The 25,787-nt window shown below is 41.6% G+C and overlaps 1 protein-coding gene, 1 long non-coding RNA gene and 1 pseudogene across 5 annotated transcripts in view; all 3 read right to left on the bottom strand.

The window, feature by feature from the left end:
* The window catches only part of LOC135944099 (protein Fe65 homolog), a 52,399-nt gene that overhangs the window by 25,020 nt on the left and 1,592 nt on the right, over positions 1–25,787 (bottom strand). Inside the window, exons 1-2 of one of the 4 annotated variants that reach the window (XM_065490840.1) lie at positions 13,844–13,975; positions 9,853–9,945 (exon numbers count right to left, since the gene is read on the bottom strand). In XM_065490840.1, the coding sequence (XP_065346912.1) occupies positions 9,853–9,913 (61 nt within the window). In that variant the 5' untranslated portion in view covers positions 9,914–9,945; positions 13,844–13,975. Of the gene's footprint in view, positions 1–1,011; positions 1,228–9,852; positions 9,946–13,843; positions 13,976–25,787 lie in introns of those variants that run through there. The other 3 variants (XM_065490838.1, XM_065490841.1, XM_065490839.1) reach the window with 3 other exon arrangements.
* On the bottom strand, positions 1,309–3,040 carry LOC135944101 (uncharacterized; annotated as a pseudogene).
* On the bottom strand, positions 20,316–21,752 carry LOC135943596 (uncharacterized). The gene is made up of 3 exons (XR_010575228.1): positions 21,491–21,752; positions 21,372–21,442; positions 20,316–20,693 (listed from the first exon to the last, which is right to left on the bottom strand). It is a non-coding gene; the product is annotated as an uncharacterized LOC135943596 (long non-coding RNA).

Here is a 25,787-nt window from a genome sequence, read left to right as displayed (position 1 = left end):
GAGATTCAACAGCACAGTGCACTTCGAAAGGTGGCATTTGGCACGGTGCACGCCAATAATTCTTGCGGTGCCAGCTACCGTTTGCCTTTTTTGAAACGCGACTCATGCTTCAGATTAATTGCACGTGAAAGTACATCATGTTCTTGGTCTTTTGTCGTTCACCTCTACTCGCAACATTTACGTCTTCTCAACAAGCACAGTTAAAAAATTAAAATAAATCAAATAAAAGACCATGATTGGCACGCACGTCTTCCATGAGTGTTAGTTATTGCTAGAAAAGCGATGAATTTTTAATTGACAGAATATAAAATATTATTTTTGGGCATTATTAACTTCACGAGTGAATTTATATTACATAAAAACATTTATTATAAGTTATTTGTACTTTTACACACAACCTATCGATTTTCATTTCGTGTAAAAAATATTATATCTTCTAACAAACATTTAAGTCCAGCCGCATACCTGTATTCAATTAAAGCATGCAAGTGGAATCAACAGGGGAGTTTCACAGCAGGGAATTCAAAATACAAAGTGATAAAAATCCGAGACGAAAAATTCATAGCCTACTTTTTGAGTGCGATTTATTATTTTGATATTCCGGCTCTTCCAAGTTATTCTAGAGCAAGTCACAGTTTTTGACCCAAATAAGGAAGATTAGGCAGCAAAATTGAAATCGATTTTCTGCTCTTTGATCCTGGACGGAGTCTGGCCGTCATAACAAAAAAGCCCATACCAGCCCTTTCAGAAATGCTTGAAAGAGACGGAGAAGAGGAAGAAGAGTATGTGGGTCTCACTTCTCTGAGTCTCGTCGAGCAGGAGCAGAAAATAAAGAGCGTACGCGAGAGGAGAGGACTTCATAATATAAAAAATGTACATAATCGTAGTCGTAAAAGTGAAGAGGAGCAGCAGGCCGAAACTGTGTGTATGTGTCATACACGAAGAGACGGGACGAAAAAGGGGAGCATGCTTATAGAATATATAATATAGCAAAGTCGGGGGTGCTCTTACCGAGAAAGACTTCCTCATTGTCTGCCTGCGCCGGAGGGTTTGCCATGCCCAGGGACAAAAGGGAGCAGAAAGGGTTCTGCGTTTCACTGATGCCCAGGCGCAGGCTGAGGGGCGACCTTAGGCCGCTGCCTTGCAGCATCTAGGCGCCGAACAGCTGCCAGCAAACTACCCTCGCGATGACGCACCCTCCGCTCACCACCACCACCGTCCTACAGAGCAAACCTGTTTTAGCCTACAGCGTCGCCGCGTGGGGACACATGAAGGGTGCAGGAGGGCGGCATGCTCCAGAGCTGGGGAGATTTGCATCGGCACATCCGTGGTTTAAAATAAAAACTTCGTGCATAGACAACGGTAAAAGGCGGAAGGCAAGGCATGCAGCAGTGTGTGTGGGTGTTGAATACGTGCGAAAAAGATGTAAAATTCGTAAAGCTGATATGACACATTAAGCGCTTTTTTATTTATATAAAGCAATGCAAAAAGGTATTCATTTGCCAAGAATGTCTTTGTTACTTTAGAGTAAATACGGAACGGGTTTTCACTAATTTTTTTTTAATATTCAAGTCAATCAGAAGATCTGACGATTCATGTCGGTAATTAGTTCTGCAACCATTGCTTTAATTTCCCTCCTAAAAAGCTCATCCTCCTCAAAAGCTTTAACGGATTTCGCCCATTTAGCCTCAGCATGCTCTTCGTTCCCAAGGAGTTTTGAGACTTGGTTCTCAGACGGTCCCACGTTGTCGGTTTGTACCATTTCGTCAATAAACACCACCGCGATCGGACACATTGCCAATCCAATAAGGATTGCCGACAGTTTGGTCTCATTAAATCCGTCCAAGAATTGATCAAACTTTTTCAGGTCAGGAGAAACGTTATTGAACGCTAAGAAGGTGTCCAGATACGTTCTCAACAGACTCTGCAGGTGTTGTTCCCTAAAGGACGCTTTGGTGCTGACGTAGAAGAAATGCTGCAGGTCGAAGTATGTAGACGTGCGAGTAGCGCATCATTTGAAAGTCAATCAGTCGAAGGTCTCTTAGTGCTCGAGTTTTAGGATCAAATAAGAACATGATGTTGTTGGCCCAGAAGTCACCATTACAAACGGCGTTTATATACCTGGTGATTAAAGTTAAGTTATTCAATTATAAGAAATATCCAAGGAATATTTAAATTCATAGCATGATAAATAAATAATGTTCTTTCACAAATGACTTTTCTATTTTTATAAATATTATTTGGAGCCTATAGTCACCTGGGGTTCGCTTTCCAAGATTTAACTAGAAAAGGCCAAATTTCGTCCTCAAGGTTTGCTACCCAGGCGGTGTATTTCTTAATAAAGAGCAAATCATCTTTGTACATGTGTTGCATGATAGGCACGATGCTATTGCGAAGACTGCCCCCAATCATATTCTGAAATGCATCTGATCCCTCCATCTCCAGTCGCATGTCTTTTTCAAAACATCCAGGCAGCAAGTTTAGCCAATCGAAACCTTGCGACGCGGCGTGGAACTTGGCAAGCTCCCGCATCACCATTCTTGCTTGAGCAAGGGTTATCACCTTAAATTAATCAGTTGAAATATATATAAAAAAATTCAAACATCGGTGTCATACTTGTTCTCTGTATTCAGAAAGGCTTTTGGTCAAGTTTTGGTATCCCTGCTGAGCAAGATCCTCCATCACGATCACTCCCTCGCTGTGAGCAAAGTAGCATTCAACGATCTTCAACCCCGGCATATTACGTTTCATTAAGGGCAGCAACTTTGTGTAAAAGGCAACTTCCTGGTCGAACACCTTCATTCCCTCAACAATTTTTCTCTGCATATCCAGCAAAGGCTTCATCTTCACTACAAAATTAGCAATTTTTTCCTCGCCTTCGACATCGCAGACTGCCTTGACCCTAACCACGCAGGACAAGTATTCATGCGCAGCTTCAGAACCATTGACGACTGTAAAGTCACTCAAAGTGGATTTTGGCCCATGGATCGCCTTAACTGCAGCGATAACGTCTCCAGCGTATAATTGAACCGACATGTTGTATGACTAATGTGATTTTGCGAAGGCACCAAAGCTGTCCCGTTATAAATGAAATCTAATCGTAGGCCATGTGATATCCGAGATAAGCTTAATCTTGAATCTACAAAATAATGGTCAATTTATCGTGTTGCTGAATTTTAACTGACTTTGGTCATATCTGGGAGATCATGTGTATGAACAGAAAAATTGTATTATTCTTGAATAATTTTCAATGACTAATTTAAGGCTAAAAACCAACGTTGTGAAGTTATCATTGGAGGAAAAATAGACAACAATGAATTTCAATAAGGACATATAATGCAAACAGGGCTGGCAAAATAAAGTCTTCGTGTCTGGAGGAGGTATATGGTTTGAACAACAATGACAGTTAAAATTATTCATGAATGATAATTTATTCCAACACTTTACTTATCTAGAAAATCCTTCTGAAATTTAAGCTAGAGTACGCATACAAATTAGTACGAAAAACGCATTTTCAAACCTTATGTATGAATTTATCTCTGCACCATTTTCTAAAGCAGGCGAGATTGCAGAGATTAAATAGAATCATCTTAAATGCATCAATTCACAGTGACGATCCAAATACGAACTGATAAATGGAAAGGCAATATTTTTACTTTTATTTGCGCAGAAAGCGACGGCACTCGAGTTGAGATAAGTTAATTTCTTCTCCCAAACGCGTTTAGGGCCAATTCCCATTTCCCAGGACAGCCTTGAAAAATAAAAGCTCGGCGCGGGCTTATCAGCCGCGAGCACCACTGGAATCATGGAGCCACTTCTTCTACTCCGCCTTTGATCTAGAAATTTTCAAAGGAGATCTAATTTCCAGCTCACACTCGCGCCGCCACCGCTGACGCCGACGACCATTAATTATTCATGGGTATGCAACTAGCGGGACCGGCGCGATGGCCAGGTTGCATACCCGGTGAAGTGTGTGGGCTCCTCCGCATGCAGACGAGCGCACACACTTAAAATAAATACGCACGCACACGTGGTGCAAGCATAGGAGGCAGCGGGCGGGCGGAAGGGCAAACGGAATGGGGTCGGCCCCGACGAGAACAAATCGCCCTGTTGGTGCTATAAAAATTGCCCGGCATTTCGGTACAGTAATTGTAAAAGTTTCAAGAAGGAAAGAGCACGAGGGAGTATTGATCCAGCATCTGGCGACGGAGGAAATACCAAATGGCAAGAGAGAGAGAGAGAGAGAGAGAGAGAGAGAGAGAGAGAGAGAGAGAGAGAGAGAGAGAGAGAGAGAGAGAGAGAGAGAGAGAGCCAGAGGGGCATGACACAATTCATTGTTCAACTCGACGCTGTTGGCCAACTGGGGAGTTTTTCTAAAGATCCCTCACGTTTACTTTAAATTTCCCAACGAAGGAATTATGCATGTTTCCCTCGCACACATGACCCGGAATTATCTTGTCTGGCTCCATTTGAACTTTCACAGCAGACTCTGTGGGGAATTTTTCAGTAGTTTGAAATTATATTGAGAAGATATACACTTAATTAATTCATAATTAAAATGCGGTATTTTTTTATCTGTTTTTAGCATCGATATGTAAATAAATTTTATCAAAACTTTATGTTCAAGGTTGCGAGATAAAGTATTGATTTCCTTAGAAAAAATTATGTAATACCGATTCACCAACTCTGCATGCTCACAGCGTCTGCTGAAACCATCCTCAAGGGCCGATATTAGCATTCCCCTATCGACTTTCATCTATAGGGCTGTGGAGATTCGGAAAATCTAGAGCTGGAATAATTTCCATTCGGGTGTTGATATGCATATCGTCAGCTTTTAATTGAATGCGGCATTTTCCGTGCTTCGCCAAGGCTCAATCTGGGCAGAAAAATCACGCAGTCATTTCGGATCGAAGTAGAGCAAACAGCAATCCATCAGGATCCCGTCAAACGGCGGCCGCGATCCAGTCACGCTCTGGTAGGCGCACAGGCGCCAGGTCGCATTTTCATTTTCGAAATCGGTTGGGGGGAGAGGGTGTGCGATTTCCCGTAGATTACAAAGTAAAATGCAGTCGACGGGAAGGGGCAGTGGTTGGCGTGCGCCGTTTGCTTGTTTTCATATTCGTGTATTCGGTTTTTTTTTCATCCCTTGCAGTGGTCGCTCACAGTCGGCCGGTGCTTGTATCGACAGGGCGGCCTTCGGCCTTGGCCACCAGCTCGCCGACGTCACAGCAGCGATGGCGCACATGCTTGAACTTTTCCAGTCGCAACACCAGAGCCAGCCACGGAATAAATGGAGCCGACCCGGGGTGCTGAGACCCGGCCAATTGTCCGCTTGCCAATTGAATCGACGAGCCGCTTGACCTGTTTGCCAGAAGTTTTGATAACGCTATTTTTTGCTTCTTCAACGCAACGCTTTTTGCCAGGGATAATTTCGTTCACGTAATTTACCAGCGCAATTGTTCAAATCCAGTTAATTTATGCCTTACAAAATCTGGCTCAAACTTCAAATGAAAAGGTAACACTCCAGGAACCACCACTTAGCGTTTTACGGGTTTTCCATGATTATTATTAGTGTAAAATAAGAAACAGGGTAGCTTCAAAATTCAGGATGCTGCAGATTGTATCGAGAACTAGAAAGTTAAAAAAGCACCAAAACAGCAGATGTGAATGATCCGGTGTGAAGAAAAAATTAAATTAATCCAGCAGCTCTTGAGAGACATGTCGGAATGATAAATTAAAGGGGAAATTTTTAAGCAACGATAATGTGGTCCATTTATATAGCAAAATGGAACTCTTGAGAAGAAGTTATAATTTATGTTTGCTAACCAAATAAAAGCTATTAATTTAAATAAAGCTTCCAGACCCATGAGCCCGAAAGAATGTGTCAAGTCTACCAAAGAGAAATTATCAACCTGACAGAGCCCTAAAATATGTAAAAGAAGAAAAGAACGAGCAAGAAGTAATGAAATTGCAGCGCGTATTTATATGCCACACGGATCTAATTATTTTAATAGAACTGTCATCTGCATATTAATGGTCCGGTTCCATAGCTATTTTAGTCATTTGCATAATTTATTACTCTATCTGGCGCAGGCATTTGGGACACGGACGAAATAGGCAAACTTTCGCACAGAACAGAAGCGAGCGTCTTGTGATATATTGCAGTTGCAAAGAGCTATAATTTTTTGCTCCGCAGGGCCAAATTTTTCAGCAGAGACGAGTAATTGGCCGTTTACGGGAATTATGGCTGTCTTGATTAATCATCAAGTGAATGTGGGTTTTGAGTGGTTTGTTTTTCGTGCATAATTTGTTCTCTAAATCATATTACTATATTATAGTGTGCGAAAAAGTGACAACTTTCATTTTGTTGATAAATGTGGAAAAAAACTATTTCATTCAAAACTATTCTTTATCACGAGAAACTTTCTTTGCAAGAAAGTTCTAAAAAAATAATGCAAGAAAAGAGACACGAAGATTCGCGCATAAATTTTTGGCGTTGTTAGTAGAGGGTTGGTAAATATACGAATCGTCGTCGTTATTGCTATGTAAAAATAGCAGTCGTCGTTTACGCTGTGCTCGGAAACAAATTCGGTTGTAACCAATCCGCTGGCAATCACAATGAATGGCATGCCGAAATCCAAATGTTTGGGCTGGCCCAATTTCGCGTGGCCATGCAGCCTAATGAGGCGGCCGGCAAGCACACGCTGTTTTCTTTTACGACTCATTTTTGTCGCCCTTTTATGAACCCGAGACTGCCCCATCAATTCTGCCGGCCTTGCGAAAGGGGCCGGGGGGGATGAGTTCGATTATTTAGAAGGTCTCTTCTCCGTTTATCGGGTTACGCAAGCAAGCAAGCAGGCAGGCCCGTCTGTATCCATGCAACGCGGATTGCATATACGTGCTCTCGGTTACTGTTGTGTGCATCGACCCGAGCGATTTGTGTCGCAAAACGACACAACCATTACTCCGTTCGGCTCCGCTCTGCCCCCGGCTGGCTGGCTGGTTATTCGTTGGCTGCTTTTCAGCCTGCCGCTTGCTCCATTTTTCACGACTCATCTGAACGAACGAACGCACGCCTTGCATTACTTTAGAATGATACACATAAATAAACATGCGAGAGTTCGAGTAAATGAGCGCATTGCTGCGCTAGTGCAACGCGCAATTATTATTTCGCTCTGCCCTACTCTCGCACACTGTGTGACTTTGAAAGGGGGATGATTTGCGGCTGCTTTTCAAAAGCGCTGGAAAGTTATGGCCACACAGGAAAGGTTTACATTGAGTTAATGAGAGCGATGCTTTGCCCTCTTGATGAACGAATATAAAGTGTGATGTTCGTTAAGAGGCCGAATTTCAGCCAACTTTGATCAAAAGGCGAATCCAATCAGTCTGCAAAGAAATATCAAAGAGACCTCTCTAATGATATCTTTAAATTTTTAGCGCCTCGTTTTGTGCTTATATAATAAAAAAATTAATTTGGTAAAATTGTGACACGTATTTTACAAGAGTTATCTTCACTGGTATACTTTAATGAATGAACATTTGAACTCCACCGTTTTTAGTGCGAATGCTAAAAAGAAACAGCACTCTCACTCCCACAGGCGATTTTTTCTCACCGTTTCCGAGCCAAATGAAAATTGATTTCGGCTCTGCCTCGTCCCAACAAGTAAACTTTTTGCAACTGTTTTCTCCGATCTACAGAACGGCACAAAAAAGTAGTAAAAGGGGGCCAAAGCACGCACCCCACTTTGTCTTTCGCGCTGGCATCCTTGCTCGTGGTAAAAAAGTCTCGGTCCACAAATTCTCCCGACCATTCTAATTTGTCAGCGGCGCGCCTCTTGGTGATAAAAATCCAGTGCAAATTTTTGGAGGGCTGCCACGCTGCCGGGGACAAATAGCCTCTAAGTGATAAAGCAGGTCGGGGAGTATGCAGTTTCGCTGGATTCGATTCAATCGGCCCAATCGGTGGCCGCCTTAATTGGTGGATAACGACCGGCGACCGCAAGGAAAATCTGCTTTTCAAATGAGCCGTGCGGACGGACTGGAGTCGCGGTGTCGAGCCAGCCTGGCGCCCGATTAACGCTCGATATTCCATTTGCCTCGCGAGAGAACAAAGCAAGCAAACTAGCTTCCTCGTTCCGAACCGAGTGCGAGCAGCGCAAGGGAAAATGAAATTTTGTCACGACATTGCACACAGCGCAACGTCGGCAGACTCGCTGGCGCGCTGCTTTCCTTCTCCATTCTTGCCGCCGCCGAGTCGTGCAGCGTCAAAGGAGTGGTTGTTAACTTCAAGGACTGGTAGGTTGGTGGTGCGGTTGTCTTTTCAGGCCAACGGTGCATCATTAGTTTCCTTGCACGTGCAGGGCGAAATTTATTTTATGACGCGGTGGTAGAAAACGGCGTTGTTAAATTAACTTTTGGTGGAGTGCCCACGACGTCTGTTTTTTTTTGCATTTTTACAGCTTCCAGACGAGTCTTACATCGGCATAAGACATGAAAATGTTCTGTTTGGATCTTTTGGCAACAGTGGAACCATTTTGTCAACACGAATTACTCTTAACAATAAAAACCAGGAAAATCATAAAAATATAGAAATTATATCTGGATCCAGAAATTGACTGAATCAAATTTCCACAAACTCCGTGCTAGCTTTAAAATTTAAAAATTGATTTGCAATTGTTGGGCAAGTTTAGCTGGAACTGCAGCTATCCTCATAACATTTATTTGAACAATGTGTTCTTTCAGAAATAGGTCAAGAGCCTGTGTTTCTCCCTTATTGATTTCATAGCTGCACGCGGATGATGGTTGCCACGGAACAGTCGGTTCAGTTATGAAATGCAATATTGGAAAAAATGGAGAAAATATTTCAAGAAAATATTCGCTCATGAAGTAGGGCGGACTGGAATCGCCGAAACTGGTCGAGTTTAGTTAAAATAACGCGGATTTCAACGAGGATGAAGTCTGTTACTTAATTTCCACAATAGTTTGTGGTTTATTTTTTAATTATATTTGAATTAAATATTTCATTTTTTTATCTAAATCTATAAAAGTGGATACAATGTCTGATTTTTTAATATACGTAATGATTGTTTGCAATGCATCGCGATCAAAATAATTTAATGACTGCAATAGAGTATGATAAAATTATATTTCGTTTAAAATCTGAACAGAACAGACCGTTTGAGGGCACAATTCACATATCAGAGAAATACCTGAGATCGCTGTCATTCTTGGGTATTATTTCAAACATAAATTAGTCATCGTACGTATTTTGGCAATTTTGATAATTAAAGAGACGGCGAAAGCACGGAACACAGCGAAATAAGATAAAATGATACCGTCTACACGCATATTTACCCTAGGAAGAACATTAATCTGCTTTAACGACTGAGGAAGAAGCGAAATCACGCTCATGGTGCACGATTAAACACACATAATGTCACAGCTAAGACGGCGCAAAATGAAAAACGACCTGCCTGATAATGAGTGGTAGAGGAACCAAACACAAATAAGCAGTGCGTTCAGGATGCGGGTGGAAAATATCGCTGTCTCGGGTCACCACCACATTTTGCTCAGATTGAAAGGTTTAAAATAACACGCGAGCACAAAAATTTAGAAGAAATAAAACTTTAAACTTCACGAGTCGGTCAAATCAATTTTAAAGCGGTAGTTTTCCACTTGTAGCACTCTACTTTAAAATTCGAATAAAATGTGGCGATCCCGCTTTCACAACCTATGCATAAAGTCGGGAAAACGAGTGATTTGTAAGCAGCACACACGTAAATCCTACACGGACATTGATATTTGCCCCCGTGGAATATTTAATGACTTGGAAGATTGCAAGTCGGCACTCACTCAGTTCAGCTGCGAGTTGGTTCTGGGTCCTGGCGAGACTGCTGCTGCTTTCCCACTCCATCACTCGGTGAATCCAACATAGGCGAGAACGGCCTGCAACACGCGGAAAATGCCAAAAATGAGGACAAAAAGTTTCGCACGCATTCAACAGTTTGCGGGCAGCCGCGCGTCGTAAAATTCGGTGTGTCGCCCGAGCGAAAAGCCTGACGCCCGCGGGCGCTGCGCCTATTTTCGTGATTAAAGACAGTTCATCACTTTTTTCACCCTCCATGCTCAGCCGATTGGAGTGCCGCCCAGCTTTTTGCCCCTCGCTGTGCCGCTGGAATGTGCGACTGCACGGATTTTTAAATGGAGATGTGTTCACGCCCGTTTCTCTTTTCGTGTCGACGGCTTTGCTTAAATAATCGGGGCTCTATGTTTCAGGAAGGAAAGCAACAAACTCATGAAGTAAATTATACTTTGCTTGCGTTAGTTATTGCTCTTTCAGCTTTTGTTTAATTCTATCTGCTCATAAATCAAAATAAGATAAATCACAAATGAGCAACTAGCAAAGTTGAGTTTAACGTAGCTATCTCAATGTTTTTTTCCTGTGATAGTACGTTAAACTATAGTGACGGCTGCAGTTCTGATTCAAAAGTTTCTTTTACGTCTGGGTCTGAGGATATATAACCTGTTACGAAAGCTAACTAAACACCAAATCATACCTCAGCATATCATGGCCATTTCGAGTCAATTTAAAGGTGTCCACAAAAATGATAAAAATTATTCCCGGTTACATTTCAAATGTTTGAATATCAGTCCAGTTCATATTTAAACTATATGGAAAATCATGCTGTTGCTCAGTTATAAATTCAACGGGGAAACTGTAGCAAATTAAGATAATGAAAAAAATTGTTCTTAATGCAGCAAATTATATAGAGCAAATAAAGTTTTGTTCTACAAAAGTGGCACGCCTGTGGAGCACCATGAAATTTATTGTGTCACTATATTTCACGGAAAAGTTGTTGTCAACTGAACATCTCTGATAAACAGCCATAATTTAAACGGATTTATATGCACGGAACAAGTGGTGTATGCTCATGGGAAACATTGCTGAGCTATGAGAAAAGTACAATGAAATTCATTCAAGATGGCAATCCACACTCCATTTAATCCTTCCTAAGCAAAAGTCCAATATCCTCGGCTCTAAAGCATTTACAAATCCAATTTTCCATTTCTCAAACGCGCCATAAATTCAATTTCGCACGGCGTTGCTCGTATCAATGCATAATCTTGTACATATTTTATCAGGCTCTCGCGCAAAATGTCGGCAGATGGGCAGCCCTTACACGGTGTTCCACTGCAGAGGGTACAGAGAACGTCCGCGTAAATCATTCGAGCGCACGGAGAGTGCGTTTGATGCGATTCCTCTGTTAACTTTTTCAATTTACCCTTCAGACATTTTTCATGCCGGCCGCCCGTTTCGCGTCGGCACGCCGCCTCTTTTATTGATAAGGAGTGTGCTAATAACGTGTCGGGCTTGCAAACGCAAACACAGCGGCAAACTAGGCCACACAATTGCATAATGTGCACCATGCGCCCGGATTAAACAGAGACAATGAGCGGTGTTAGCGGATAGGGGTGCCAGATGACTTTGTCACCTTCTGGCGTCAAACAAAAGAGGTCCTCACCCAGACCAACAATTGAGTTTATCTTATGCCTGGTCGGTGGAGAGTGGCTCCGACACGGAGGTTGCTGGCTACCCTATCAGTGAAAGGCGCCATTAGGGAAACGATGTGCCACTGTTTATCTGTTTATGACAGCGTTCGTGAAATTTATTATTATTAGTATTTGAGCAGTGTGCACGGTATAGATCGGCATTGTCTCGTACCACGATCGCGAGAGCGCAAACACAACGAATAATGAGCGGTTCGATTATTTTAGATTGTTCTCCCGCAGCCCTTGATTGATAGCTCTGCGCTCATTGGAACAATGCAGATGCAAACCGCCGAGAGAACAATGCCATTTGGACCGCTAATCCCGCCTGTTGGAAGCTGTCGCGCCGTCGGAATTCTAGTTGGAACACATGAGCACCAAATAATTTAAGTCGATCTGAGTCTGCTATGCAAAAATGAGGTCAATTTCTACTCATAAATTAAGAGCGAACTAAGCGGAACTAAGGAAATGGTTTCTTTTGTACTCTTGGATTAAACTGTATTAAATCGAAAATATTTCATGTTGAATTTTAACTGACATAGAACAAATTTATGCTTTCATACTTTAACCGGAATTATAGGAAATTGCTAAAATTACGAAACTTTATATTTGTCACCACATTGCTCGACTACTATGACAGTAAAAGAGGTATTTATTTAGCGATAGTCAAGTTGAATTTTTTATTGTTAAAACTCACAAAATTTGTATGTTTAACCGGTCGAGCTAATAATTTCATTTTGAGAACCACCCAGAATGTTTCTAGAATTTTTCTATCGGCTCATAGCTGGTACAGAGTTAAATCAATCGTCTCTGGAAGGCTATTGGACACTCACAAATTTACAACGAGAGAGAGAGAGAGAGAGAGAGAGAGAGAGAGAGAGAGAGAGAGAGAGAGAGAGAGAAAAGTGAACTGATTGTGAGTGAGCAGCGCTTCTTATCATGGTCAATCAATGGTCACGAGCAGACCTCGAGTTGGAAGGTGTCGAAGCGATTTGCGTTTTATTGTTGCAGCCACTGGTTGTTGTGCAGTGTGTTATTGTCAGCCGAGAGACGGGATCGTTCCTTGAGGAGTGATTTTTATTGATTGATAGGCGTTGCCGCAAAATTCACTTCTCGTGCACTGCAGTTGGTCTGATCGGCGCCGCGTGAGTCCCTTGGATACAGTGGCCCAAAAAGGGCAGGTAGCTATTGTTTGTGACAAAGCTCGGATTATCTGCGGCCACCGTGAGATTTCGCACAAGTCACGTTTTGTCGTAGGCCAATTACGCAACGGCATCGCTTCAAGGGCCCAAGGCAGAACTTTTGGACCATGTATGACCCTTCAGCACGCGCTCGAAATTTTAATGAATTTTTGATCGAATTGTATATATGTGCAGGAGAGCTGTGGCTGACACCTCATATCCCACGAAAATTATTTTCAAAAGGAATATGAATAAGGGAGGACCCGCGAAAAATACTGCTGGCAAAAATGTCGAGCCAGCAATTGAAATAAATCGCGTGCAGTGAGTCATAAATTTGAGAGCCAAATAGAATTTTACGTGCCATTCAAGACCGAATTTTCATCAAGGATTTCACCAACTGCTCGTTCTATTTCAAATTGAAAAAAATTTACTTAGAATCATCGCACTGTGAATAATTTTACCATCTCTTGTAGTTTGTTCCCCCAGCCTACCCCCAGCAAACACTCGTTTATTTGAATTTTGGTGAATCTATTTCTGCCAGTGAAAATATTCCGCAAAATAAGGAAATTTTCAAGACAAATAAGCTTTTAGGGCATTTTCCTGTGGGACCAATATTTAGAAATTTTGTCTTTTTTGGCTGCGATCGATGCGTCGGGCCAGGGAAAGTAAAAGTTCGTATTAATCCAATTAAGTGGTGTCGGCAGAGCGGCTCAGCGAGTGCCGCAGTCAAATCCGTGTGAGTCGAAATGGCTAAAGTGCAGCCGCGACAGACGGGCCGACGGCTGCGTGCGTGCGACGCCAATTACTCCGCGTGGAGCAACAATTTGCAAATAAAATATGCATATTCATGCGGCGGCCATTAACGGACGAAATCCACAGGCCGCAAAAATCAGCCGATCGCGTCTCGTAAATCAAGCCAGACCGAGCACGCAAGTAAAACCGAAAACGCGCCCCGAGAGTCGTTTTTTGCCCGTGCTGTACACTGCAGAAATGCCAATACATATCCACAGTTAGTTCCACGCTCCCTTCGGGGTGTCGTTCGAGCCCCTTCCACGCGCGTGGTGGCTTTTCTGGACCCGCAGGCGATCCCGACCAACGCCAAAAAGGTTCGTTACCTGAAGCAATGGCGAATCGGCGATCGAAATTCGGCCTGGAGCAACTATTTCAGCACAAATTAAGTGAGAGTAAGTCCGAGAAGGGCTGGCTAACTCCTCTCAGCTATGCACTGGCTGCGAGGGGCGCTTTTTCAGCCACCACCGCGGATGCCACCCCTGCGCACGCGCCCCTTTCCCGCGACCCCACCCCGGAAAAATCAGCATTGCCAATTCCGAGGGACAATTAACTGCACTGCAATTGAGTGGGCCGACTCCGCCGCCGGTCGAAAATTACGCCAACGAAATTGCTTCCATTTTTCGCAAACAATCCGTTCATTTCGCGCCGGATGATGAATCTATTCATCGGCTCTCTCGATTTTGATCTATTGCGTGAGGTCGGCAATTAAAAGTGCGCAGCATTTTCGCCTCGCCAGAGGAAGATAATGCTGCAAGATCGGCAGACAAGTGCCAAGTTGCGTTGAGCAAAGCGCTGGCTGGACCGCTTTTTGCTCATTTGCATACGACCCGTGCTCTTTTGACGGAATAGCGCGGATTTACGACCACTGTGCATATGCACATTTTCGCGTGTTTTCACGAGCAAACAACACACTCTGGCCACCAGGATTAGTTTATCTGCAACCAGAATCGTTTTTGTATAAAGTAGCCAGTTCTACGTTTTAATTCCTGCGTGATACCTCTTTATTACAACACACCTCGACATGCGGATTAAGTGTTTCAAACTTCATGCATAATAAAGTGTTGAAAACAGATGTAAATATTTTCAAGTGCAAAAATATTGATTTTAATTTTGGGTAAAGTATTATGCATTTTAAATATTTCTTTTTAGTTAAAATTAATCATTGTGCATTACACTTCTATTTTTCCTATTTTGCTTAATTCATGCGTTGAATTGTGTATTATTAAAAGAATAAAAAATATATTTTCGTATGATTCAGAGGAAAGGCTGCGACAGATATACCTGCTTCCTAGCAAAAAGCGATCTTGAGTGAGCGTTAGCAAACAAATTTAACTTTATATAAAGATTGCAGTATATTACCCTGCACGACTTCGATATTCAAGATAAATATTCCAAAGTCAAACGCCATTTTATACTGCTACTTCAAAAAGCAGTAATAATACCAAAACAGGTGCGTGGCCTATTTATGCGATGTGGTGTTGTGGAGTTGCACGCAATCTCAATTTTTCCATTTCAGTAATTTGCATTTTCTTTTATGGTTGCCATCTTGCTTGAAGTGAACGAGTTGAAATTGAAATCGATTTTTCCTCTGGGCTTCAAATTCACAGTACAATGTTATGTTAACAAACGCATCGTCGAATACTGTAAAACAGGGGGCTTTGGAAAATTGAGATTGCTTCGTCCGTAAAGTAAGAGAGCAAGCAGTGCGCCACATGGCTGACTCAGAAAATTGCACGAAAGGCATGAGTTTGAGAGGCATTGCAGGAATGCGGACTAGATAGTGTACACGTAGTGCTTATTTCAAACTGCACTCGCGGATGGTGATCTCTGCGCCACCAATGGAGTGTGTTTCAATTGTCGACTGGTTGCCTTCAAAAGCGTTAAAGGCTGCAGAGAGTGGATTTGCTCGCGATCGAATGGATTTTCAGCCCATTTAAAGGGATTCAAAGGCAGCGTATTTCCAGTGCACTGGAAATTACACTACTGGCCTCTTTCCCAGTGGCGAATCCCGTGACGTCACCAATCTAACGCACGAGAAGGGCTACAGGATTTCCCTGTTGAGGAAGAATTTGCAAATATAAACATGATATCTACAGCTGAGTAGATACAAAATAATCGAAGCTATTGGCAATTAAATTTCAATTTAAATCTGGTAAGATTTCAGGGTACCCTACCCTGAGATACTACAATAAATCGTCTTTAAAATAGCTAAAATAAACAATAAATAACCAACACATATTATATTTTTTTGTTCAAAAATGTTCGAATTGTATTTTAAATGGTTTGTAAGTTACCTTTAATGTTAGTCCAAACAAAATATTGACATCTTTTCTTTCAACGTTTTTAAGCTGAACTATCTATGTACAAACACACATGAGATTCAACCCAGAGCGCAGTGGAAAATTAGCACCTTTTCAAGTATGCGACACAAAGAGTTGGTTGATAATCGAGTTGGCAAATTATACAGAAGCGCGTAAAGCAAGGACTCGTGTCGGATTAATACCAAAGTCGCTGCCAGTCTTCGAAATAAATTCCATCGAGTTAGCGTCAGCGACTCATTTGATTGCGGGGCGGTGAAAAGCGCTCGCTCCAGACCGACTGCCGCGAGTGGGTGAGTGAGCGAGATGTGCAATTATAAGCAGCCGGCGAGTCTCTCGCCAAATGAGCGGATTAATTAATTTGCATACGAGAGCTCGAGACAAACACATCTGCGTCTCAGCTACTGGAGCGTGTTTCGCCTTTTGTGCAATCTCCCAGCTGAAACCTTCGTGCAATTAGGACACCCTGCGAACGCGAAACTGCCTCGTTTTGACACTTTAAAATTTATTTAACTCAACATGCTGGAAACCTTTTTTAACCAAGTGTTTGAGAAGCAGAGCAAATGCTCAACACCCAGGCCGCACTAGCAAAATATGACACCTTGGAGCGTTTTTGTTTCCGCTGGGGTAAAATGAATATGAATTGAATTCAAGTAGTTGAAATTGAGAAAATAAAAATCTAATTAAATCCAAAAGGAAATTTGTGGAATGAATTTCGTATTGATAGTTTTACATTCAAAATTTTGGTTTACTACGGATCAGCAGGGCAACTGTGCCCCATACATCCACATCCAGAACACAACAAAAATATAACAAAGCATATTTTTGTATTTGATAGTTTTATTAATAAGTAATAAGATGCAAGAAAAGGTTAAACAAATATTTGATAAAAAAAAAACAAAGCTAGATCATTACTGTTTTAATCTCTTTGCAAAATTTTTAAACTCATGTTACTATTGTCCGCACAGTCAAAAATAGCAAAAACTGTCTGGATCCACCTGGTATTTTCTTTCCCTTTTTTATATCTTATCATTTAAGAAATTTTCTGTCAAAAGGTATGTTCTCTCGAAATTTATCTTCTTACTTGACCTAAGAATCAAGTGATTCAAAATCTACCGGACCATGTATGTCTCTAGTAAACGATTTAATTAAGATTTAAGAGAGATTGATACACTTTTCTTTAGATGCGTATATACTGCGCATAACCTTTTAGTACCATCACCACGCTCAGCTTTTATACCGTGAGACGTATTCGAGCATTCGCCAGAATGTAAGTGCTACATGCTGCTGCTTTTACCAAGCTACTCGCAAATTCAAGAGAGTGCGACCAGCAATGTCGAGGGGTGAGTCACACACCGAAGGCTGCGCGAACTAGTCGCCTCCTAAATTTAGTATTGATTTTCTTGACCCAAACAGATGGTTCGATTCCAGAGTCCGAATGGAATGGACTCTGTCGGCGGAGCTTTAAGTCGAGGCAATTAAGCCCATACGCTCGAGACAGCCAGGATCTAATGAGGCGAGTGATGCGAGCCCCCGCCCGCCCAGGGATTTGTTGCGGCGAATTTTTATGGTCTTTTGATGAGCCTGCCGATATGGGCGGAAAATTGCCTTTATTATTCGCCGCCGTTTCGGCCGTGCATTTTCCGACGGGTTAAATGATTTTCGGTTCGAGCCTTCAAAGTTTTCGCCACGGCACGGGGAACATGAATGGGCGCTAATGGGACAAGTTCAAAGGAGGAGCGCGGCTCGTCGCCGTGGAAATTTTCAAAAGAAAAATGCGCCACTCTGGATTGCTCCACTCGACGGGGATTTATGTGTGATTAACTTTGTGGCGGGAATTTTCCGCTAGCACCAACTTCGAGGTCAATTTGCATCACTAGCATTTACAATGCGTTTTCTCTCAGGGTTCGCAAAAACCCGCATTTTTCCGGAAAAACCCACTGCATTGCAAAAAACTGTTTTTTTGCGGGTTTTTCTGCAATTTTGCGCATTTTTCCGAAACACATGCATTCTTATGGAAAATAAAAAATTTTCATGATGGATGACCAAAAATAGGGATTTTTCAAAATCACCAAAATCAGTATTAGAGCCACTGGTTCCTCCAAGAGACTAAAAATTTTAACTCTCTGCATAGTTTTCTGAAATTTCAGACTCTTTTCAAGCGAAAATTGACTATTTTCGGGTTAAATTCGGAAAAGTGCGGAAAAACCCAAGACTGGTGGGTTTTTCCAGCCGGTTTTTTGCGCAAAAAACCAGTGGTGCATTTTTGCGCATTGCAAAATTGGCGAACCCTGTTTTCTCTACCTTACGTATTTAAGGGCAAAAACTTATTTTGTAAAGCAGGAAATTAGAAAGTATATTTGCAGTGTGTGAGTCAAAAGAATATTTTAATGTTTTTCTTGAGCAATATACATATTTTTGATATGAGAGTGATTTTCGCTCACACATATAGATTTAATAAATACATTATTAGGGGAATGTGCCTTAAAAAACTGTTAAGTATAATAGGTAACTTGAATTAATATCGTGCCAAGAATCTAATTAGGTCGCAGGCCCGCAGGCTGACTCGTAAAATTTGTCCACTGAACAAGCATGCAGCTTGGCACGGTTTTAATTTTAGACACTATAGCGTATAGGGTCCCAAGCCTCAGTATTTTTCACAAAAAAAATCCATTGAATATGTGATGCACAATTTATTTTTCAAGAAGCAACCAAGTTACAACATCTAATCTCTGGCACGCAAAAAATATTGATAGAACGCAGTATTGACAATAGTGCGTGCAGCTCGAAAATAATTGCATTTCGCAAACAGAAAATACAGCATTTTTCCCAAAGGGAAGACAAAAGCAAAACAGAAATCGCTCGTTCAACGCAAATGCATCAGGCCCTCTACCCCGGAACGCAGGCTCGCATAAAACTTTATTTCCCAAAAATAAAAGGTTGACAGCGCACAAGTTGCTTCCCCGGCCGTGCAATATTGCAGTACGTTTGGGAGCCGCTTGAAAAATGTCAGGCCAATTTGGCGTGCAGATTGCTCAGCTGTCCGCCTCAACCAAGGAAGGATGGCTGGGGTCTAATGACGATCACCCCAATAATGGTGGGCCGTCTAGTGGTGGTTGGTCGTGGGATCGCATTTACCAGACTGCCCAACAGTTGGTCCAAGGCACCAAAAACGCTGGTCGCTTTCTGCCGCGGCAGGAGGCCGACGAGCTGGTCAACCTAGAATGCCGTCACGCCAATTTTTTGTGTGTTCAAAAACCGAGCCATCGGCCACAATCTGTCCGAGAGCGGCTGACCCGAAACGAGAAACGAGTCAGTGCGCGTAATTTGCATGTATGATTTTGAAACATCCTGCAGCGATCGGTCGGCACGAAACGATGGACGTTAAATAATATTATTCTTCCTTCTGTTGGATTTTTCATCAGCTATGCAGGAAGTGATTTCTGACCAGACGATAAATCATTGGCAAAGTGGTTGAGCAGCGATTTATTCCCTTCAATTTTGATTATGGTTTAGAAATTGGAAATTACTGATTTTATAGATTAACGAAAAAGTAAGAATTTTCAAACACAAAATCTAGTTAAGTTCAGAGAGTTTGTTGCACGGTTTATAAATAAAATTGTGTTTTATAAGACAATTTAGATTTAATATCTATCAATTTTACACCTAAATCATAATAAAAAGAAGTTTGTGCTCCACTCCAGTCTTTTTAGCCAAGAAATGCTGGGAAGGGCCTATTGTAGATAACTGCCACAATGGGTTTTACAGTGGTCATCGGCCGAGGAATAGCGTTTATTAGGTCGGTCAGCAGTTTGTCCAACGCGGAAATAACACCGGTAGATTGCTGCTTCGGCAAAATTAACACCAGTTTATCCACCTAAAAGCCACATAAGTCACAACCGAATTAAATTTTAAATTTGATTTCTTTTAACTTGACTTCATTTTTTAACATATATTAGATTTGAAATGGCAATATTTAAGGTTAAAACTCTGTAGGGTCAAATTTAATTAAAAATGTATTTCAATCGATGGTGCGAAAAGCAATTAAAAAGGATGATGATATAGCCCAATTCCTATAATTTCGCATGCTAAAATAGCGTACTCGCCAAAATTTTACATATTAATTTACACCAGTGGCCTATAAAAGTGGCGCACGCAGTAGGCTAGACAAAAACACGCGTTTGGCGCTGGATAATCGGCAGTTATGCAAATTAGTCGTGCACATACACACTGCCTACTACGCAAAGTCTTTAATATAGCAATTAGACGGGTGGGCTTTTCTGTCTTTTGCGAATTCAGCAGAGGAAAGCCGGGGAATTCCTATTTTAGTCCGCACCGTCAAATTCGTTCTCTAGTTGCGGCCGACCGAGGGGCACGGCACTCTGTCTCTCTAAAGTGGATCGGTAAACTTGTGTCTTCCCATTGAAAAGCTAAAAAGTCGAGCCTTTTTCAAGTCGAGTTAAATAAAACGAGCGGCCTCTTTTCGGTGCGCAAATTTATTCCAAGTTAAGATTGCAAACGTGATACAAAGAAGTTAGCCGACTGATAAAACGAGGCTGGAATTCTGCTCTATGCAGCGTGGTGTATGCAAATGAACGCGCGAGCGTAATTAGCGAGCTTCTATACAAATATATATACACACACACGCGCGCGCGCGGAGGGCAATTAGGTGCGGCAGTGAAAACGTTATTCCTCTCTTTTAGGGAGCACGAGTGGTGGTAGTGGTAGTGGTTGTGGAAGAAGTCGTGGTCGTAGGCGGCAAAGGGATTGCCGCTATCAAACTGGCTAATAATTGGTCCACCGCGGCCAAAAAACCAGACGCCTGCTGCTTCGGCAAATTTCTAATCAGATCGACCTAAAATCGCGAGCAGAAAAAGAGATCAGCCGCAAGAAAATCAAATAAAATGGGAATATATACTCGGGCTTGTTTTCATTATTTATCTAAGTAATTGTTCAACGACCTTCTTGAAATTTTTAATATTGTTGATTGATGCCAATCAAGACAGAAGCACACGAGGTCAACACTTATTTTTGGTTGAAATTAAATGCAGCTTCCTCGGTGTATATCAAAATGTTTATTTTTATTAAGTATTTCTGCAGAAGTACAGAATGATCAGCTTGATATACACTACGGAAGCTGCATTGAATTTCAACAGAAAAAATTATAATTTCATGTTTAAGATTATCTAATTTAAAGCCACCAGAGGGGACGTTCCCCGCTATAAAGTTATTAAAGAAATATTGATATTTCAAAGTATATAATTCCTAACAACCGGTTAAAAAAATTGACTTGAATGGCAGGATGAACAAAAGTGCTCATCGCCACGTTTAGCATCGTAGACGCACGTTTGGATTTTGCAATAGAAGTATTCGATGATTCTAAAGCAAAAAGGTTTTCAATCCCAATAAACAAGATAGTTTTAAATTTTGCCAAATAACATTTCAAATTCTTTGCTATCAAAGTATGATAATGATTTAAAACCGGCTCTCGGACTGAAAGGGGCCCGCAAAACTAAAAGTGTAAGGCATTCACCTGTTGTTTTATGCTCTCAGCCTTGGTGTGGAGAGCCAGGTCGTCCTCGGCCACCTGATTTTGCGCCAAGACTTTTTCACCAATCAGCAAGTTGCGAGGAAAGTGAATTGTATTCATACCAAGTGCAAGAGCCAAGCAGAGCAAGAGCATCACACGGAGAGCTGCAGCCATGTTTTCGGGTTGGGTTACCTCTGGGGCCGTGGGTTTGGAAAAATGTAGCCTCAAGTTTCTCCTGCTCATTATTTATACCAGAATTTTTCGTCTGCCAGTCGAGATAAGCTCTCAATTACAGATCCTGCATGTTTGCCGCTTCGTGTGCGGTTTCGGCGGTCGAAAACGGCCCTTATTCCGTAAACAGATTGATGGCAGATTAGCATTTGCGGCCGGTGAATAATAAAATGAAAAATGCAGGTGCCACCAGAATGCAGCATTCGAACGGTTCAAGAGCTCCAATGCCATGTCATTAGAATTTAATTGCACTTGCATGGATTTGAGCTGATAATAAGGCAAATTGTGCTGGCGGGCCTAATGACTAGTATGTTTCTGAAAAAATAACTGTAAAGTTTAAACCTCGATTTTGTGACTTTTATTTCCACAAAGTTGCGCATCGTCTGCTCAATTTTCTCTCCGTTGAGAAGAAGAAAGGAATTTTTCGTTTCACGGCTCACAGCTGGGCGGTAAATGCGATTTCTCCTTTACAGAGACATGCCAATTTTTTGCCTCTTTTCAATTTCACCTCTCTTTGCCTCTTTCTTTCTGCTTTCAGCTCGTATTTTCCTCTGACAGCTCGCTGCCGCCGATATAATTATGTAACGCGTGTGTACCAAACTCGGGCCGTGGCTAACCAAGCTGCAAATGTGGAGTTAGTGTATCGGCAATTGACGTGCACAGCCGCAATTTATCGACGCCCGCGTGCGCCGAGCACAAAACTAACTGCGTGCCCTTCAGCACAAGGGCGAACGATACAATTTTAATCGGCACCAACTTGCGCGATTCACGCCGCGATTTAAGAGATAAAGCAATTGGGTTTATTGCAGTTCGCAGCTCCGTCTGGCTGCTGGTCAAATCAATTTGTGAATCATCCCGGCCCGCCCGACCGCGATAAAACGCTTCTAGAATGCGGGAGTAAACTTTATCGGTGAGTCAGGCATTGATTTGTCGCAAGGGGTTGAATAGCAAAATAGGCGTTGGGCTTTTAAACATTTAATTCTTAGCTCAATAGCATTTCTTTTTCACGCCTCAGCAATATTTTCATTGCAAATTTTTTAAGTACTGTTACTAAATGGAAGACTTATTTTGGATCAATTAGTTAAAATAAGAACAAAACAATTTGGAGTTTTCGGTGGTTTAATCATTTAAAAATAATGTTTGCTATACATTTATTGCAGACAGAAATAAATTTCAGTGACGCTGGATGATAACATTTAATTCAAAGCACAATAACTATATTCAATTTTATTGATGAATTATTAATTCACTTTGTATTTTCCAATTTTTTCAATTGTTCTAAGACGCACGAGATAAGATAAGAAAGCGAGTTATCTTGTAATTTCCCCATGAGTTACAGGACCGTCAGAATCATTAGTATTTGTATTCGAAGCAAAATTTTAAATTTCTTAGTAAAATTTAAAAAAAAGTATCTTTAGATAAAGTTATCGACTAAAATCGCAGAAAAACATGTTTCATTTATTAAAAATCACCTGTTCGTTAAATCAACCCCTTTTTCTAAAATAGAATTAAGTGTCAAAGACTCAATATCCAACAATCTAGCAATAGTTTCACTCCGAATTGAAGTCCCTTTCCGTTCGGCAATTGCAAGCGGACGATTTTTGCTCCACCACCGTTTCGTCTGGATTCCGTGCTCGTAAAATCAAACCAGCCAGAGTGTGTGTGTGTTTCCCCTCATCATTCATTTCCGCGCGCGCTTCGCCCTGAACTTTGATTGGGTTGTGGTGCTTGCTGCCGTTCTACCCGAAAATTCTGCAGTGTGAGCTTTTGGGGCGAGTTGTGAACGGCACACTAATATCGGTAGGAGGCGCAGTCTACGTTTTACGTGGAGAGCCCTCGAAAGGAGCTGGCTGGAAAGTCGGGCGGACGGGCGCGCGCACCACCCGCAGATCAATAGATTCGCGTCGCCGAGAGAACGAGAAAAACGCTAGCACAGCAACGAGAAGGACCGGGTCACCTTTTTTGCTCCGAAAACTATTTGTTGTTGAAAATTTGTCATGTTTGCAAAAATAAAAAAATCATTGTTTAATATACCATCGTTTTATTAATTTTTTTATCCCTTTATTATATCATACCGATGTTTTTTCAAGGTTTCTGCAGCATTTATCTGAGCAGGCGTAACAATCACCTGATTGGAATAATCACTTTTTAATGAGATCAGACAGTTTGAATTTTAAGTGTTTGTAGGAGCGGTAGTCGTATGAAGTAAAACACTCAACTACTGATTTTTAACTTTACTTCTTACTTCTTGCTTTATTAGACTGAGTGAACAGAGACTGGCCAAAACGGCTGGCCATAAAGTGCGTCGCGAAGTGGAGTTTTATTTGAATCATATTTATTGCTGTGCATTACTAATATGGGTGAAATTGGGTTTGCCTTTATTGTCAGAGTTTATTGTAAATTGTAATATCGATGAATTGAGGACACAATTAGTCAGCTAATTAATGTTGTTAATTAAAGTACATTTTGAGATGGGGGAAACTTCTGGAGGTTTTCAGCACCATCTTAAGTGGGGGTGAGAAGTCACAAGAGCACAGGGCGCACTAGCACAAAGTGGGGGAGAGAGTCAGAGAGAGTCAGAGCCACCACAGGTTTCTAGTTAAGTGATAGTTAACCTATTTTAAAATCAATCAAAGAGTTTCAGATATTAATATGTTAAAATATATATGGGATTTGGAACAATTTTCAAATCTTTGGAAATGATTGTTCTTTTCTTTCCATCATAAAAATTGGAATTGATAAAAGTTTATTGTTCTTTTGTAATCAGCAGTATCAAAGTGTCATCGTCATCACACTACAGAAAAAACGAAACTTACACCTAACAGCAAATTAAAATTAATTATAAGCCAGGAAATTTGAGGGCCATCTCTGAGAAAATCACATTGAATCTGGAACAATAAAAATTTTCAGCGCAAAGCAGGACACCCAAATGCCCAACGAGAAGGTCTCAATCAGTGTTCCAGTGGTGGTATCAGGGAGAAAATCAGCAAACTGCCTCTATCTGCATATAACTACTGACGCGTCATCACCTTTTAATAATGCACCCTTGTTAGGGCGCACTTTTTGTTCCGCAACTCGGTTCGTTTTCGCCGCGAGCCCGTTACATTTATCGACTTCTGCGCGCAGATCATTAACCTGGATAAATGAACCTTATTCTGATTATTATTGAGACGTGCGCGTTCTCGTACGAGCGAGATGATTAAGTTCTTTTTATTGGAGCAAGTCGGCGCTTCTGAATTGCTCTGTAACCTATATATCGGGTTTATTATCGCGAGCTGTAAATAATAAATAAACAATGTTTGCACTCAGGTTGGCTGTTTATTCAATTAGCAAACAAATCAAATGCACTTGACATGATTGAGAACTACAAAATTATCGCTACAAGTTGAAATTTCATTCGCTTGATAGGCGGTTGGAGATATTAATATATTCCGTCCGAGGTAACTAAAAATAAAAACGCAGCACTTAACATGACGTACGCCACTCGAGTGATGTACTTTGCTGCGTGCAAAGTAATAAAAAAGGCGCAGGAGCACACCTTGAAGACGACGCCCGCGCGTGCCGTGCGGTTGCAAGCATTAAAGAAATTAAAAAAATTTAGTAGCGCGCAAATAAAATTTGCCAGCAAGCAAATTTAGTGCGTGCGGCCGAGCTGCGCGGCGCGGGGAAAATAAAGCGAAAAATCCCCCTAGCATCATTTCGGACAGGCAACAAAGCCAAGAAAATGCTTATTTATGTAATTTGCAGCATAATGTCGGCGACGCTAAGTAAACGTGCGTGCCGAGACAGTAGACAAACGCATCAGAGTCTCGCGACTACACTTTATGGGCAAACACCAACCAGCGGCAGCGGCTGAGTAGGGTTGCCAGAATGCACTAATTTCTGTCGCATTCATTTGGTTCATTCTTTTTTCATATTAATGCAGACTGTTGCCCATAGTTTGCTTAAAATCAGCGGTTTCAGTTCAACAAATCCCATTTCTTTTTATTTAACTTCTCCTGCTTTTTTTTGAAAAAAGAAATATCGTGTAACCTGTTGTGATTTGTGATGTTCAATGGACGAAATTTTTTGATTCCAGAATTTTAGTGACAGGTTTGAAAAATATGGCCAATATATGGCACAATATTCTAAACGCTGACGAAATCTCCTTTTTTCATTCATGCAAAATATCAAATAAATGCAAACTCA

The sequence above is a fragment of the Cloeon dipterum genome, chromosome 4, assembly GCF_949628265.1.
Source record: "Cloeon dipterum chromosome 4, ieCloDipt1.1, whole genome shotgun sequence".
NCBI lineage: Eukaryota > Metazoa > Arthropoda > Insecta > Ephemeroptera > Baetidae > Cloeon > Cloeon dipterum.
The sequence above is the reverse complement of the archived record's forward strand: the minus strand, read 5'-3'. Positions and strand labels throughout refer to the sequence as shown.